This window comes from Manihot esculenta, chromosome 15 (genome assembly GCF_001659605.2).
Source record: "Manihot esculenta cultivar AM560-2 chromosome 15, M.esculenta_v8, whole genome shotgun sequence".
NCBI lineage: Eukaryota > Viridiplantae > Streptophyta > Magnoliopsida > Malpighiales > Euphorbiaceae > Manihot > Manihot esculenta.
Window position 1 is genome coordinate 26360264 of NC_035175.2, and position 18247 is coordinate 26378510.

General features: G+C 29.8%; 1 protein-coding gene across 1 annotated transcript; it reads left to right on the plus strand.

The window, feature by feature from the left end:
* The first annotated feature begins 1876 nt into the window (after positions 1–1876).
* Positions 1877–7984, plus strand: LOC110602482 (isoflavone reductase homolog). The gene is made up of 4 exons (XM_021740015.2): positions 1877–2227; positions 6852–7092; positions 7176–7379; positions 7694–7984. The coding sequence occupies exons 1-4, from the start codon at positions 1898–1900 to the stop codon at positions 7855–7857; spliced, it is 939 nt and encodes a 312-aa protein (XP_021595707.1). The 5' UTR covers positions 1877–1897; the 3' UTR covers positions 7858–7984.
* The last annotated feature ends 10263 nt before the right edge of the window (positions 7985–18247 follow it).

The window sequence follows — 18247 nt, forward strand, 5'->3', positions numbered from 1 at the left end:
TACGGCCCTTGTTACACTTTTAAAAGTTGTACGTTTCAAAAATTCCTTTCCGATAAATTATTATTATGGGTCTTTATCGAACGTCAGTCGTAAAATTTAGATTCGGCTCAAATCTGCCGTAAAATATAAGATAATTGATCCATGTCAAATAAAAATTTAAAAGAAAAAACTTAGATTTTTTTATGATTACATTTTAAGCCATGTTAATATATCATATATAGAATAATAATATTTACTCACCATATATTCTATATTAATAGTTTTAATTGTTAATTTTGATCATTGAGTATAAGTAAAATAAATATTTAAAAATTTATTAAAATTAATAAAGTTCAGAGAATTGACGAACAGAAGGGTTTTGTTTTTTACTTTTTTTTTTTTAAAAAAGGGTTTGGTGTAAGTTGTCAATCGCTAGGTGAAAGATAGAATGATTTCAACTTATTTTTGAAGCAAACAACGAATGCAAAGTGAATTCTATGCCCTAACAATAACATCAAAGCTATGCCTTCGACAAAGTGTGGTGACGAGTTCTTCTTTTTTCAGCACAATTGAAAAAGACGACTCCATATCAACCGGTTAGCTCTCATGAATTGTTATTAGGGTAAGTATTTAGACGATTCTATTTTAAAATCGAATCGAACTAAATAAATTAAAATTTTAATTTTTAGTATTTATAAAAATTAAATTTGCATTGATTTTGTATAAAAATCAAATCGAATTCAATCGATCTGCTTTGTTTTAATTGGTTAAATTTTTTATTTTTTATATTTTATTTTTAATATTTTAAAATTTAATTCAAATATTTTAACCTCAATTATAATTTAATCTCTTTGTATTATCAAAAATAATATATTATTATTATTAATCGATTCGGTTCAATTTTTTTAATTTTTTCCGATTAAAATCAAACCGAAATAATTAAAATAAATAAAAAAAATTAAATTAAAATTTTAAATTAATTCGATTCGATCATTTTTTTAAGTTTGAATCGAATACGGCTGGAGCCTAATCATCATCCAATAAATACAAATTTTCTTGCTTTTTTTTATTTTTATCTTTTTTGTTTTGCAACTATTTCAAATTTAACTTTGCACCAATACTCAAAAACTGATAATGAAATTTTTACTTATTTATTTGTTTTAAAAGTCTTAAAACTTTTCTTAAAAAATTTAATCTTTTCATAAAAAATTGAGTAGCATTCTTCAAGAATTTCCAAGCTTGCAAAGAGTCTCTTTAAGTGTAAGAAATGTATGGGACAATATCCTTTAATATTATTTAAAAAAGAAATATTATGTATAATATTATTTTTCTTTTAACCTACAAGAAAAAAAAATATACAAAACAAATCCATTAGCTACAACTAAAAACCACTTAAAATTATAAATTTTCAGTGTATTTGTAAAAAAATATTACTATTTAATCCAATAATATAGGAATGAGTTAATTTTTTAACTTTAAAAAATATATTAAAATATTTATTTTAAAATTTTAAAAAAATTATTAATTAATTTTTTTTATATCGTAAAAACATATAAAATATTTTCGTTATGAAGAGATTATTTAGTGAATATTTTTTTAAAATCGAAGAATTAACTGTTAAATTATTTTATACTATAATAATTAAATACTATAAAGTATTTAATGATTAAAATTAATGAAAAAATAATTAATAGAATTTTTAATATTTTGTGATGTTTTATTATATATTTTAAAATTAAAAAAATTAATTAATGAATTTTCTTTTATTATAAAATCTAAATAATAAAATTTTCTTATAAGTTCCATATAGAGAACCACCTAACTCCAGAGTGAGTGAATTGGACATATAATTCTCTCTTCCTCTATATATATCTCTCTCCCTCTCTTAATCATGAGAAGAGGAAGAAAAAAAGAAATAATGGAAAAGAGCAAAGTGCTTGTGGTTGGGGGAACTGGGTATTTGGGAAGAAGGATTGTGAAGGCGAGCTTAGAAGAAGGCCATGAAACGTATGTCGTTCAACGTCCTGAGATCGGACTTGACATTGAAAAGCTTCAAATGCTACTGTCGTTTAAGAAGCAAGGAGCTATTCTTGTTAAAGCCTCTTTTTCTGATCATAAAAGCTTAGTTGAAGCTGTGAAGAAGGTTGATATCGTCATCTGTGCAATTTCTGGTGTTCACTTTCGAACCCATAACCTTCTCATGCAGCTCAAACTCGTTGATGCCATCAAAGAAGCAGGAAACGTTAAGGTACCTACTATCAAATTCATATTTCATCTCTTGAAGTTTTTTTTTTTTAATAAAATATAGATCGAAAATTAAAAGAGTAGAACCTAAAATATTTCAGATTTATTGAAATAAACTTACTATTAGAATAAGCTAAAAACAATAAGTTGAGGCTGTAATACTTCATTAATTTTAAAATTAATCCTTTATCATTTAATTAACTCTAATAAGGATATACTAATACTTTATTTAATTTTTTTTTTTTAACTTAAGTGATTAAATTAGTTTATAAATTTTAAAATTTAAAATATTTATTATATTAGTTTTGAGATTGTAGGTGAGTTTATGAGACAATATATTCACGTGTCCATGTAGGAGAATCTACCTTTATTTGGGGACCATTTGTTTGCCAAAATAATTTATATTTAGAAACATAAAAAAATATTTTCCAAATAATATAATTTATTTTTTATTATTTAATTTTAATTTAAAAAATAACATATATTAATAAATTTACATATAAAAATATTAATAAAAATTTCAAGGTAAAAAATAATTTTTTAAGGCTTTATTTGCTTTACGAAAAATATTTTTTTGAAAATATTTTTCATATTATCTAGAGTTTGATACACTTAAAAAATTTAGTCAATAAAAAAAATTTTCTAATCAAAATAAAAAAATAATTTTTCACACATTATTAAAATTTTTATTAAGATTTTATATAAATTTTATTTTTTAAATTAAAATTAAATAATAAAAATAAATTATATTATTAAAAAATATTTTTCACAAAAAATATTTTGTATATAAATATTTTCTAAGTTATTTTTTGCAATAGAATATAAAAAAGTAAGTATTTTTTTAAAGTGATTTAATTTTTCTTTTAAATAGAAAAATATTTTTTATTAACTAAATTTTTTTAATATCTCAAACATAAAAAAATATTTTTTTTATAAAATATTTTTGATAAAACAAACGAAACCTTAATTTAATCCTAATTAATGCTAAGATTATAATTTAATTTAATAAAGTACTTTAATATATTGGTGAAATTTAATTTAATTTAATAAAATACTTTAATATATTATTTTTATCTAATGTTTGCAGAAAATAAATTATATTTAGAAAATATTTTTGGTAAAGAAGGTTTTTTTAGAAAATATTTTTTATAAAAAAAATTTCAACAAAATATTTTATTTTTAATTATTTAATTTAATTTAAAAAATAAAGTATATAATAAAATTATAGATAGAGTTCTTAATAAGAATATTAAAATATAACAAATAATTTAATTTTTTAAAAAAAAAATATTTTCTTTAAAATTATTTAATTTTTTCTTTAATAATTTTTTTTTTGTAAATTAAATTTTTTAAATGCTCTAAAGATGAGAAAACATGAAAAATGCGTTATTAGAATTTTTTTTTGTGAACAAATAGAGTTCTAATTTTAAAATTTTATCACATATTTTTTATTTATTAAATTTAAATAAATTTTAATAATAAATTTATAAAGGTATAAAAATAAGCAGAAATATTTGCTTATAAAAAATTTAAGTTCTAACTTTTAATTAATTTTAAGACTCATTAATACTTTATTTAATATTTTTAAATCAATTTTAATATTTTTAATTTAGAATTAATGGTAAAAAAAATTTTTATATTTTTGTTTTATTGTAATTATATTTTATATTTTTTTATTAATTAAATTATAAACTTTTAAAATTACTCCTATTATTTGTATCGTTAAAAAATTAATAGAATTATCACATTACTCGCTAATATATATTTAATAATATATAAATTAAATATTTAATTATAAGTGGCTAAAAATATACAATTTATTTAAAATTATAAATTTAATTTCTATCGCTTTATCTCTTAAAAAAATATTAATAAAATAGATAAATGTTAAAAAAATTATTAAATGTTAATAATTTTAATAAATTTTAATAAAAATAAATTAAGTTTTGAGTAAAAAATAAGAAATGGAAGCAATGGCACTCCACAAATACAAAGCAAATGTGAAATTGTGGAGAATATTTATTATAACATCTCCTTTTATAATAAAAGGTAAATTATTTTTTCATTTTTGAGTGCTCACAAAGTTAATAAATCTGTTTCTAAATTTTAAAATTTAACTGTTTAATTTTTCCATTATAATTTCGTTAAATTAAAAAAAAACTGATCGATATTTAAAAAAAAAAAATTAATTTAATAAAATTAAAATATAATGATTAAAATATTTATCTTTATACAATCAAGTGATACAAGTGTAATTTTAAAATAATTTAAAAATAAAAAATACTATATATTTAATGATTTTTTAAAAAAAAATCATCTTGCAATTAACAAAAAATTGAACGTAATAACTTTTAATTTAACAAAATAAAATTATAAAAATTAAAATATTGAGTTTTTAAAATACAAGAATATATATGTTAATTTTAGAACGTAAAAGTAATATTTTCTAGTTTAAATTATTTTGATAAAAAATAATATATTATATAGTTTTAGTAAAACTTCCTTTTATAAGATGCAATAACATAATTACTTTTGATTTGAAAATAAAATTTTCAAAACTCTATTTTGAGGTTTATTGTAATCAAACCTCTTGGTTTGGCAAAAAGCTCAATTAACTCATAATGACGACCAAACTTTGAACTAATGTTTCAAATTATTCATAATTCAAGCTTACCATTTCTAATAATTTTAGATATTTTAAATTAAATTCAGGTTATTTCATGAATTAACTATTTTTTAGGTTTGATCACTCAGAATATTCATTTTTAAATATTCAATTTAAAAATAAAAAATAATAATAATTTTATTTTTTTTAATCAAATCAAATAAGTGATTTAAACTCCAAAGTAGGCGTCAGTTGGCAAATGAATCACAATAAAGTTGCCCGCACATTCCAAATTAAATATAAATTTAATCATAATATAAATTATTTGAAAAAAAGTATTATTATTTTTTTTTATGAATGCTTAGTTTATGGTATTTAACAAGGCTCATTGAGCTATATACAAGAGGTATTTAAAAGAAAGGGCCAAATCAAAAATTCAAACTAACCAGATATCAAACCAAAGAAAACAAAGAAATTAATCCACACACAACTTAACGAATCAAACCAAATTTAAAAGGAAATCAAAAATAAAATAACACCGATATTGGCAGAACACAAAGACAAAATAACATCGGTGTTGCATTTAATAAGGTTCGTTAGGCTATATATAAGAGTTACTTAAAAAAAAGATCAAATAAAAAAACTCCAATTAACCCGAAAGCAAATAAAAAAATAAAGAAATTAAATCACACACAACACAATGAAACAAACCAAATCCAAAAGGAAATAAAAGATAACGCAACACCAATATTGACACAACACCGATACAACATCGACACATTGCCGAAGCCAATCAACACGAAATATGCACAAGAAGCAAGCAAGCTACATGGGAGAAGTAGAACACAACACTAAACCTACAAAACCTAATATGCAACCAAATTAGAAAGGCCTTTGAAAACAGATCAGTACCAATTGTTCAATTGCAAGAGAAAGGAGAGCACATTGCACAGAGCTTGCCAACAACCACGTGCGAGATTGAAAATAGCTATACATATCGGTACGGTTCTGAAATATCAACGTTATCGGAAGGAGAGACCTTTCTCAAAAAGCCACTAAACACCCTCTAAAGCAAATTTCATGTTTAACAAAACTCTCATCGTATAAGTTCAGGTCAAAATCTGCATATAACAAGTGTACCAAGATAAAATAGAGACTCTCACAACCCATGAGATTAAATCAAAAGAGAGGTACTACAGACCCTGACCACAACCTCTCAAATAGGGGAAAGAAAAACTCAATACCCGCAAGAGACCAGCATGGCAAAATTATCTATTTATAACCAAGTTTGAAAATTGACAAATTAACTTTCTAACCTCTAACTACTTTTATCTTTGTCGTTTTGTTGTATTTTAAATATATATATATATATATATATATATATATATATATATATATATTATCTTTAACAATATATTGAGGCCAACAATATTTATTAGTTCAGCAAGACAAAAACAATAGGTAGAATGTATTTGAATATGAAAAAGCATACATTTCATCGTATATTAAAGTTATAATTTAAAGAAACATCTTTAATAATTTTATGGATTTTTTATTAATTTGAGGACAACTTTAATTTTATGTTTTTTAAAAATTTTCAATTTAACTTTCTATTTAAATTAAACTGGTTATAGATATAAAAATAGTTGTCTTTTTCATATATATTATTCGGTATTTCAAATTTATTAACTTCACTAATTTAGATTTGTGCCGAACAGACTTAATAAGATATCAAAATATTCACTCTTCAAGTTTTAATGTTTTGTGTTCAAAATTTAAACTAAATAATTCTAATATAAAGTGTAAAGATGTATGGAATCCTATCGTAGAAGCCATTGATATTGATGTAGAGATTTATATATTAAAAATTCAAACAGTTATTTTAATTCAATACTATATATATATATATATATATTAGAAACCATTATTATTGTAAACGGATGTGTTAAATAATTTTTCCTCTTATTTACTTACCATTTGTCCATTTCGGCAATAAATCATCTAACAATATTTATTATTACAGCGTTTCTTACCTTCAGAATTTGGTATGGATCCTGCACAAATGGGACATGCACTTGAACCTGGAAGAGAGACATTTGATCAGAAAATGGTAGTAAGAAGAGCAATAGAAGAGGCTAATATTCCCTTCACTTATGTCTCCGCTAATTGCTTCGGAGGCTACTTTGTCGGCAATCTCTCTCAACTTAAAACACTCACTCCTCCAACCGATAAGGTTCATCTCTATGGAGACGGCAATATTAAGGGTAAATAAAGAATTAAGTTGATTACCCTACTCTTTTTTTTTAGTTAAATATAAAAATATTATAAATGAATATTTTTCTTGTAGTTATTTTTATGAATGAAGATGATGTTGCAACATACACGATCAAGACAATCAATGATTCTCGAACTCTAAATAAAACCTTATACTTAAGGCCTCCAGAAAACATTCTCTCGCAAAAACAACTGGTTGAAATATGGGAGAAACTCAGCGGCAATAAACTACAACAAATAAGCATTTCTGCGGAACAATTCTTAGCCTCCATGAATGGTAATATATATACCTATAAACTTAGTATAACCATGTATTCCCTAGATAGTAATATGATAATTTTAAATCTAAGAAATGAGATGGAATTATATAGGTATTTTCTCTCTTAATCAGAGTTCTCGAATTCAAGTTTAATTTGAAATGGAGCATTTTGCACTTTTTAGTGGGGCTATCCGACATGAATTCTGATTAGCCATAGCAATAGGCTTAGAAGTACGAATGATTTAGGAGGAAAAGGGATAATTTTGAATAGATAATTTCAGCTTAATATCATAACACTTAAAAGTGATTGCCCTAATACTTTCCTTTTGCAGAAATGGATTATGCACAAAAGGCAGGAATGGGACATTTCTATCACATTTTCTATGAAGGGTGTTTGACAAACTTTGAAATAGGAAAAGATGGGGAAGAAGCTTCAGATCTTTATCCAGAAGTGAAGTATACGCGCATGGATGAATATTTAAAAATCTATCTTTGAGATAAAAGTTTTCACCAAATTAGCACTCCTCATCTTGATTTTCAATTGCTGTACCCTGCTGATCTTTGAGAACAATAATGATGTAATAAGGTGCCTTTTAAGAAAATTCAATGCTTTATTTAGCTGCACGAATGGGCTGAACTCATTTTACCCCATCAACAAAATTTGTGCTTGAAATATATAATTTGCCCCTCCATCTTTTTATGAGAAGTAATTTTACTCTCTCAAGTTTATTTTATCTTATTTATTTTTTTAATTTTTAAATTTTAAATAATTTAATTTCTACAAAATGAGAGAACGTGCATGTTATTCTTTCAATTTTTAATTATTGAATAACTTAATTCTTATAATATAGTAACACATAAATATTATATGCCAATTATAGAGATTAAATTATTTTACTATTTGAACGTCGAAAGAATAAATAAAATAAAGTTAAAATTGATAAGATAAAATTACTTTTTATGAAAAGGTAAAGAGATAAATTATACATTTTGTCAGAGATAATTCATCTATTTATGTCTATAAACTTTTTTTTAATAAATATATTATATTTGTAATTTAAATAAAATTAAATATTTTATCGGTATAATTATCTTTCATAATACATTTTTAAAATTTATATCAATTTTATTTATTTAATCAAATTATAATATATATTATTATTATTTTATTAATTTAAAAACTAAAAAATATTTTTTTAAACTCTTTTCACATTCTTTTTTTTTTTAAATTATTATCGTTTCATCCCCATCAAATTTATCTTAAAGTTAATTTTGTTATGTATTTTATATATAATCTTAAAAATTGAAAAAGTGTTCTTAAAAATAATTATACTTTAAATTATTTTACTTCTTTTTTTTTTTTAATTATTATCGTTTCATCCCCATCAAATTTTTACTTTTTAAGTCTAATAATCAAATTGACGTGTTTAATATAAATTTTTAAAATTATGATAAAGTTATTAAAATTAAAAGAATGTAATTTAATTTTCAATTTAAAAAATCAATTATTTAATACATTTATTTATTTTTAATCCACACTCATTCTAAATATATGTGATGAAGATTTTGTAAAATAATACCTTCTAAATGTAATTCATTTAAAATATTTACATAAATTTCTATTTTTTAGTACATATTCAATCAATTAATTAAATTTATCATTATAAACTTTCCAAATATAGGATGTAGGGATTCTGCTTTTTATTTTTCAAAATTAAAAGCAACTTTTTTTTTTTTTTTGTTACTTCTTAAAACCTGTTTTCTGTATAAAAATATGTTTATAAATTTTATATAAAAATAAGTAATAAATTATTTTTTGAGATATGATATTTAATAATAAAATAATGATGCAAATAATTTTATAAATGATTGTGTATAAAAATGAACAATAAATTTTTACAAAGCACATAATATTATAGTAAAAAATTATTATTTAATTTCTGTAATATAAAAAAATTCATTAATCAAATCAATATATATTTAAAGAAAAAAATAAATTTGATTGATGATATAAAATTTTGAAATTTTTAATAATAATTTGATAAATGTCGTAAAAAAATGTTTGATAAAATATGTAATTATAAAACTAATATTTGTAGTTTTTAATTTTAAATTTTTTATTTTAAAAATATTTTTTTAATTAGTAATAATAAAAACACCGAACAAGTATCATATTTTTTCATTCCATAATTTTTATTCACTTTATTTTTTCACAGATATTAATTATAATTTTTTTATTAATTTTTTAATTATATTCATCTTAAAAATATTAAATTTTATTAAATAATAAAACATATTTTAAATATTCATTTAAAAAAATAATAATTAATGAAAAATTATTTTAAAAATAAAATAAAATAAAATCATAATAATTAATTTATATATATGTTCTATAATATAAAAAAATTGATAATAATTTGAAATTCGATAATAATTTAGTCTCTATTATATTTAAGCAATTAGTAATGTGCTAAATATTAAAATTTCATTATCTTTAATTCTATAATTGTTATTGTCATAGTTCTTTCCTTCTTTAATTTTAAAATCACAGTTATTCAATATTTACCGATAAATATTGGAGAGAAGTTTATCATGACATTGATACATAATAACAATTAGTATATTTTTTAAAAAGAAATTTAAAATATGTTAATGTAATTTTAAAATTAATAGACTATTTAATAATTTTTTTATATCATAAAAATTAAAAATTAAATATTTAATGGTTAAAACTAATAAAGTAATTAATTAATATATTATTTAATTTATTTTATATTTTAATTTATTTTTTAAAACTGAAAAATCAATTCATAAATTTTTTATATTATAATAACTAAATAGTAATTTTCTCATAAATTTTTGTGCTATTTCATATTTATAGGTGATGTTGCTAAAATTAGATTGAAGAGGTGGCTGGAATGGGACTATGCTGTGATTGGCTAGACCTGTAAGGAATAGAAGGTGAGGTGGTGGTGGGTGTCCATGGCAGTCACTTCGATGCTCAAGTCAGTATACTGAGGAGGAGAGAAAGAGCGCAATGAACTATTTAGAGTTTTTGTGTATGAGAATAGCGTACTTTTGCTTTTATAATTTTTTTCCTTTTATACTATAAGAAGGATTAGAGATAAACATGGCATTTTCCGATAAACAGGCGGTGATCCGATAAATAGACGATGGTGTGGTCGTCTGCTTTGATAAGAAATATTGTCAGCTAATAGGTGGAAAATCCCGTGATTACAAGCGTAATGGAGAGATGCTGGATTGTTTCCGCTTAACGGTAATTTTGTACCGAGACTCACTCTATCGAGAAAAAGGCATGTCTTTGATGATAAACTAGCAGTTAAGGTGCCTGTGTCTTCCTTTTCTCAGGCTGGATTGTGTTTTCCACTTATTAGATCCTTGCCACATGTCCCATCCTCGTGGTGACAGCTCATGGCTTGCTTTGGGCAATTGTTATGTAGCATCAAAGATCCCTCCGTTGGTCTTCGATTCTTCAGATTCGAAGGAGATAGCTGCTCTCGAGGATTGGGGCACGTGACCTCCTGAGATTGGTTTTTGTTGCTTATGTTATTTCGCCTAACTAGCCCCTCAATGATGATCGTACTGCTTATCATGCCGCATTTAAAGTTTATCGTCAAAATCGTCTTATAAAAGCCCTTCTTCTTCCCTAAATACCATTCTTGCTATATCCCGTGATCCTTTGCTACCAGAAAAACTCATTCACTACTTCTCTTTAGCCTATACTCGTTACGATAATTTTTATTTTTGTTTCTTTTTTCCTTTTAGTATGCATAGGAATGCTTCTTCTTCTCTTTTCCCTAGCGGGGTTCTACCTCTAGCTCCTCCTCCGATGGCTTCATCCATACCCCGGTCCCTATTGTTCCATTGAAGGAGGCTCCAAAAAGCGAATACGGCTTGATTAGTGATACCCCATCTGTCCTCTTAGAGCATGACATAGACTGTCTCTATGATACCTATCAAATTCCTCGAGAGGCTTCCTGCATTTTTGCTCCTTTTCACGCGTTCATGTGAGTGACTTGATTCCTACTGAGGACACTATTATGATCTTTAAGGAGCAATTGAAGGCGGGTCTCCAATTCCTTATGGATCCACTTTTTATAGATGTCCTTTGGCTCCACAACCTTTTGGTTGACCAACTGCATCCTAATAGCTGGAGAATTCTAGTGGCTTTCTGGTTTGTCTTCCTTAATAACCATATCGAACCAAGTATAGCGCTTTTGTTCCAGCTATATCAACTAGGTACCGGTAAAAATGAAGAATTTTATTACTTTAGCTGGCGAAAGCATTTGACTATGTTTGATCGGATACCTTCCTCCTTGAAGCGCTGGAAAAATATATTTTTTGTCCTTCTTCACTAAACACCGATATGTTTTGGGTGCCTTCAAACAAGCTGGCACTATTGGGTGGAGTTGAGGAAGGGTGGGTCCGTCCGAGGAGGGATATGGACGAGGCTTTAGCCTTTCTCTTAACGAAGGCTAAATCCCTAGTGAAAATAGACATCGCCCAAGTGGTGAGAGATGCCATTTTGTCTTGGCAGAGTTATCTGCAAGCAAGCTAGACTCGGAGTCCTCACCCGCCAGGCCTTCCCAGCCTTGGGGATAGCACTTCCCTGGCTAGAGATCAGGGTACTTCTCTTTCTGCCTTTTTTAAATTTCGAATTGCCTTGCTTACTTACTTTTTCTTTTTTGTAGATATGGCTGTGTCTCTAAGCAAATTTGCTAAAGCAGCGCGTGATGCACGCAAAGGCAAGGCTGTTGCTAGGGCTACTAGTCCCCTGCTAAGTGTGCTTGCAACACGGAAGAGGTGATCATGCTTCCTCCTCCCCTGCTCCCACATGTAGTAGAAGATTTGACCCTCCTTCAGCCTGAGTCTTCTTTCTTAGGGCTTCTGCTTCTGCCCCTACCCCATCTGAAACTTCTCCTTCGAGTGTGGGGGTCGAATCTTCCTAGCCTCCGAGCATCCAATGCCTAGCATTGGCGCTAAACCGGGCACCTTCCCTCCTTGATGATCCTATCCTGGGCCTCCTGCGAATCAAAAGTGCTCTAAGGCCCACAAATCACTACCACCTGAAGAAGCTCGAGACAGATGAGCTTTTTGATAACGCTATGCACTCTGCCTTAGAGGGTGCCCTTTGCGCCTATGTGGCCAAGGAGCACTATAAAGCCTTGAGGTGGGAGTTTGGTGCAAAAGAGACAAACAGGAGGCTCTTGGCTGAGGAATGCTTGAGGTTGAAAGCTCGAGTCGATGAACCCGAGAGCACCATAAAGGAGACCTTGGAGTTAGTAGATAAGCTCTAGGCTAAACTAAATGAGGCTAAAGCTTCCAAGCTGGTTCTTGAGACTCGAACAAAAACTATCGAGGATCAAGTGGCTCTATTACATCACCAAGTCCTGGAGATACAGACTCATGCTGAGGAGGCCTGGACTGCTTAAACTAGGTTTGTGAGCTTGAGGTGGAGCTACGGGAGACAGTGGCCCAAGGAAGGGAGGTGTTCTTTCAAGGCCAAGACTCGGTGAAGAAGGAGCTGGTGAAGTGGTATCCTTCTAAAGACTTTTCTTGGATAGACGACATCTTCCCTGAGGAGGAGGGAGATGAGCTTGAAGAGGGGGAGGGATGAGCTGAGGGCAGCCTAAACGACCAGGTCTCTACAGATAATGTAATAGATAATGATGCAATAGAGACTCGGGTGGAGGAACCTGAAGATGTTCCCCCTCCCATGTAATTTTCTTAAAACTTTCAAGGAAACTATTACTTTCACTTTATGCCCTGTGTTTGTTCCTAGCATTCTCTCAAGACTTAAACAAATTCTTTTAAAGAACTGCTAAAGGTTAATACCCGTCCACCATAATAGCAATGAATGGCTTGAAAACCTTTGAATAATGGAGTTAACACTCGGATATATGGCCTGTCTGGGGTTTGAAATGTCCTATAGGATTCTTACAACCTTTGATGTGGGTATTTGCCCGTGGACACCCGCCTTGTGGCTTGTGGCTATCGCCTGGTAATTGAGTCTTGGCAAAACCTTGATTAGTGGGACCCTTGTCTGTTCTTTTGGCTTGGCTTCTACTCACCCTATGGCTTTGGACATGCCATAGGTTTTCTAATTCAAGGTTGACACCAGGCAAGACTTGCCTTGTGGTCCCTTTTGATCACTTTTGATGTGGGATCATTGCCCAGATGGTTTAGTGAAACTCGCCTTATGGCCTTATTTAGCGGGACTAATGTCTGAATGGTCTAGCGACACCCGCCTTGTGACCTGGCCTAGTAGAACCTACCTTGTGGCTTTATTTAGTGGGACCAACGCCCAAATGGTTTGGCGGAACCTGCCTTGTGACCTGGTTTGGCAAAACCCACATCGTGGCCTTGTTTAGTAGGACAAAAGCCCACATGGTCTATCGAAACCCGCCTTGTGACTTGGCCTAGTGAAACCCACCTCGTGGCCTTGTTAAGTGGGACCAACGCCCGGATGGTCTGACAAAACCCACCTTGTGACTTGGCCTAGTGGAACCTGCCTTGTGGCTTTGTTTAGTAGGACCAATGCCAGGATGGTCTAGCAGAACCTGCCTTGTGACCTGGCCTGGCGAAACCTACCTGGTGGCCTTGTTTAGTGGGATCAATGCTCGGATAGTCTGGCGAAACCTGCCTTGTGACCTAACTTGGCGAAACCCGCCTCATGGCCTTATTTAGTGGGACCAATGCCCGGATGGTCTGTCGAAATCTGCCTTGTGACCTAGCCTAGCAGAACCCGCCTTGTGGCCTTGTTAAGTGGGACCAACACCCGGATGGTCTGACAGAACTCGCCTTATGACCTGACCTGGTGAAACTCGCCTTGTGGCCTTATTTAGTGGGAGCAATGCCCGGATGATCTAATGGAACCCGCCTTATGTTCTTGTTTAGTGGGACTAACGTCCATATGGTCTGGCGGAACCCGTATTGTAGCCTTGTTTAGTGGAACCAATGCCCGGATGGTCTAGTTGAACTCGCCTTATGACCTGGTCTGGCGAAACCTGTCTTGTGGTCTTATTTAGTGGGACCAATGCCCGGATAGTCTGGCAGAGCCCACTTTGTGACCTGGCCTGGTGGAACTCCCCTTGTGGCCTTGTTTAGTGGGACCAGTGCCTAGATGGTCTGGCAAAACCCGCCTTATTGCTCTCTTCTTATCTCCTTAGTCCTTTTCTTTTTCGAGGAAGGTAATTCTATCGTTCCTTATCACTAAAGAAAACAACATATGCAAAATATCTCGTTAACTTTATTATCGGAAAAACTTCCTTATGTTACAATTTTATCAGGAGTGGCTGATCACTCAACCCCCCTACTTGACCAGCTTACAAGACTTCTGGACGAATGATCTTCGAGACTTTAAAAGGTCTTTTCCACCTTACCAAACTAGCAATTACCTCTGTAGTCTGCTTACTTTCTTGATCATCCCTAGGTCCTTATGTTATTACATGTATAACCCCTATAGGCTCTCGATCAGGGGTGGTTTCAGGAGTTGTTTCCTCGGGCTCAAGTCTCCTCTTTTCCCTACCCTTCCTAGTTACCTTCCAAAGAGTGTCGTCCCTTATTAGCCTCTCGATCTCATCCTTTAGTTGCCAACATTCTTCTGTCGTATGACCGTGATCTTTGTGGAAATGACAGTACTTATTTTCTTGGGTGAATGATCTTCCGTGAGTCACTCAACGAAGTATAATTCTTATACTTACTTTGATCATCCCTTTTTCGGGAGATGGGATAACTCCTGTGATCTCCTTCATGTCCTCTCCTTTCAGGCTTTTGACTTTACTTTTGATTCGCCCTCTTGTCTTCTTTTAATGCTTGAACTTCATCATGCAACCTGATATATTCCTGAGTTTTATCTATCAACTATTGATATGTTGCGACCGGATTTTTAATCAAGGAATCCATGAATTTGACATTTCTTATTCCTTTCTTTAATGCTTTACATGCTATCTCGTGATTTAGTTCTTCCACCTGTATGCCTTCAGCATTGAACCGTGAGATAAAACTTCTTAAAGACTCGCCCTCTCCTTGGCAGATCTTTCGCCCTCTTGTCTTCTTTTAATGCTTGAACTTCATCATCCAACCTGATATATTTCTGAGCTTTGTCTATCAACTGTTGATATGTTGCAGCTGGGTTTTTAATCAAGGAATCCATGAATTTGACATTTCTCATTTCTTTCTTTAATGCTTTACATGCTATCTCGTGATTTAGTTCTTCCACCTGTATGGCTTCAACATTGAACCGTAAGATAAAACTTCTTAAAAACTTGCCCTCTCCTTGGTGGATCTTTCGCAAGTCAGAGAAAAGTTTTTTAGGGGGTAATATAGATTTAAATAGCATAGCAAATTGTGTAAAGTTTGGATCAAACCTGGGCTCAGATGTTAGTACTATTTCTGAGTCAAACCTGTGAGTGTTGATAGAAACGCTCGGCATAATACAAAGTCATTGACATCTAAAAGCTGCATGGTTGCCCTGAAGATTGCCAAGCGGCTTCTAGGATCTGCTGTTCTGTCATACTTGTCCAAGCTAAGCAGCTTGAACCTGGTTGGGAAGGTTTCTACTAGAATCTCTTCCGAAAGAGGCGAAGCACCATCTAAGCCAAAATCTTCCTCTTGTTCCTTTTGGTACCTTTGCACGGCCTGTACTAACTTCCAATTGATGGTTTTTAGGGCTTCGTCTAATTCATCTTCGGACTCGGCCTTTCCTTTAGACCGTCTTTTGTCTGCTTCCGTCTGAGTCCTTAGGGTGTCTATAGATGCTTTCTCCCTTCTTCTCGGGGCTATGTGCGATGCCTCCTCTTGAGCCTTATACTGTCTAATAGTAGCCTGCAACTTTGGGATGTACTGGAACCTCTGCTCATTATTCAAATTATTGAGGTCCACTTCATTGAACATTGGAGATATATTTTGCCCATTGTTGAGGGCGAAAGAAACAATAACACCCTCGCGGGTGGAGATATTGGCTGCAACTCGCGACTTTCGGCCATTTTGAAAGTAGAAGGAGAGAGAGATGTTCTTTTATGACAAAAAGAGTAGGAGACCGGTCGTAATCCAAATGAACAGAAGATTGAAAGAACTTTCTAGCAACTAAACCAAATGATGTTGCTGATTAGATTGATGACATAACCGAAATAGGATTAAGCTATGATTGGCTAGACCTGCAAGGAAGAGATTGTGAGGTGGTAGTGGATACCCACGGCAGCCACTCCGATGCTCAGGTCAGTATACTGAGGAAGAGAGAGAGAGCGCACAATGAACTATTTAGAGCTTTCATGTGTGAGAATAGTATACCTTTACCTCTGTAATTCTTTCCCTTTTATACTATAAGAATGTAGAGATAAATATGATATTTTTCGATAAACCGGCAGTGATGCAGCCAGCTACTTTGATAAGGGATATCGCTAGCTAATGGGTGGAAACTCCAGTGATTACAAGCGTAATGGGGACACGCTAGACTGTCTCTACTTAACAGTAACTTTGTACTGAGACTCATCCGATCGAGGAAAATGCTATCTTTGATGATAAATCAGCAGTCAATGTGCCTAGGTCTTCATTTTTTCGAGCTAAACCATATTTCCACTTATCAAATCCTTGCCATGTATTCCATTATCGTGATTATAGCTCATGACTTATTTTAGACGATTGTTATGTAGCATCAATAAAGAGATTTTTTTTCTCCAAAAATTCTTACTTTTGAAATGCTACCTCCATGAGCGTTTTCAATTTTTCTCTCCAAGATGCGACAACTTTGTCTTTTTCTTATGCTAGGTGGAAGGATTAATAATTGCTTCTAATCTATTCTAGTTACCTTTTTAGTTCAAATAAAATTGCTTATTAAATTGCAAAGGTAAATTACATTTTAATTTTTAAATTTTAATATAATTAATAGATAATCTCTGTATTTTTAAAATTAAATACTTAAACCTTTCACTACATAAAAACAAATTATCCCGTCACTGATAGTTTTAAAATCCATCGCTGATACTTTCAGCAATGGATTTCCAACTGCCTAGATCTGTCGCTTAAAGTCATGTTGCTAATTTTTACCGACAAAAACCTGTTGGAATTAGCTGCTCGAAAACATTAGTGACAAACTTTATTCGTCAATAAATCCATCGAAAGCAAAATCCATACAATAACCAATCTATCGCTAATTTATCGAAAATAATTAGCGGCGAAAAATATCCATAAAATTGTTAAAAATATTTTATCAAAATTCATCATTAATCCGTCGCTAATCCATCACAAAATTACTTATATTTTTAATAATATTCATTATCGTCAATAAAATAATTTTCTATTTTTATTAAGACATTCCCTATATAATCTAAATAATTTACATCTAAAAAATAAATTAAATATAAATTACACGCCATTCATAATTATTATAATTTATGTTCACACACAAATACATAACAATATTTATAAAGTTGAAAATATAAAATAAATTCATATACTTAACAATGTTCATTAAATTTAGAACAAATCTATCAATTTGCTGAAATATCTAATAGAGAAGTAAAATCTACAATTATGTGATGATGAGAATGCGTTTGTTCGTAGAGTATGCTCCTGTGTTTCCTCTTGCAGCAGATTATATATTTCATTCATAGAGAACTGCTGGCTATGTCCTCTACCTCTAGATGATCTAAAAAAATAATTATACAAAAATTTCAATTAACAACAATGATGAATAATAATAAAGCATAATTAAATAATAAGCCTTTAAGAACATATAAAAATAAATTTATATAATAAATAAAAATAAATTTTAAACTAACGACAAATTATTAACACCGCATATGACTAAGCTGCCTGTTAATCCATGTTGCACGCAAAATAGCTAAAGTAATTATTCGTGTGTA

Coding starts and splice junctions, on each gene's coding strand:
- LOC110602482 (XM_021740015.2), top strand. CDS start 1,898: ATGGAAAAGAGCAAAGTGCTTGTGGTTGGGGGAACTGGGTATTTGGGA. Junction 2,228..6,851: donor AAGAAGCAGGAAACGTTAAG/GTACCTACTATC, acceptor TTATTATTACAG/CGTTTCTTACCTTCAGAATT. Junction 7,093..7,175: donor TGGAGACGGCAATATTAAGG/GTAAATAAAGAA, acceptor TTTTTCTTGTAG/TTATTTTTATGAATGAAGAT.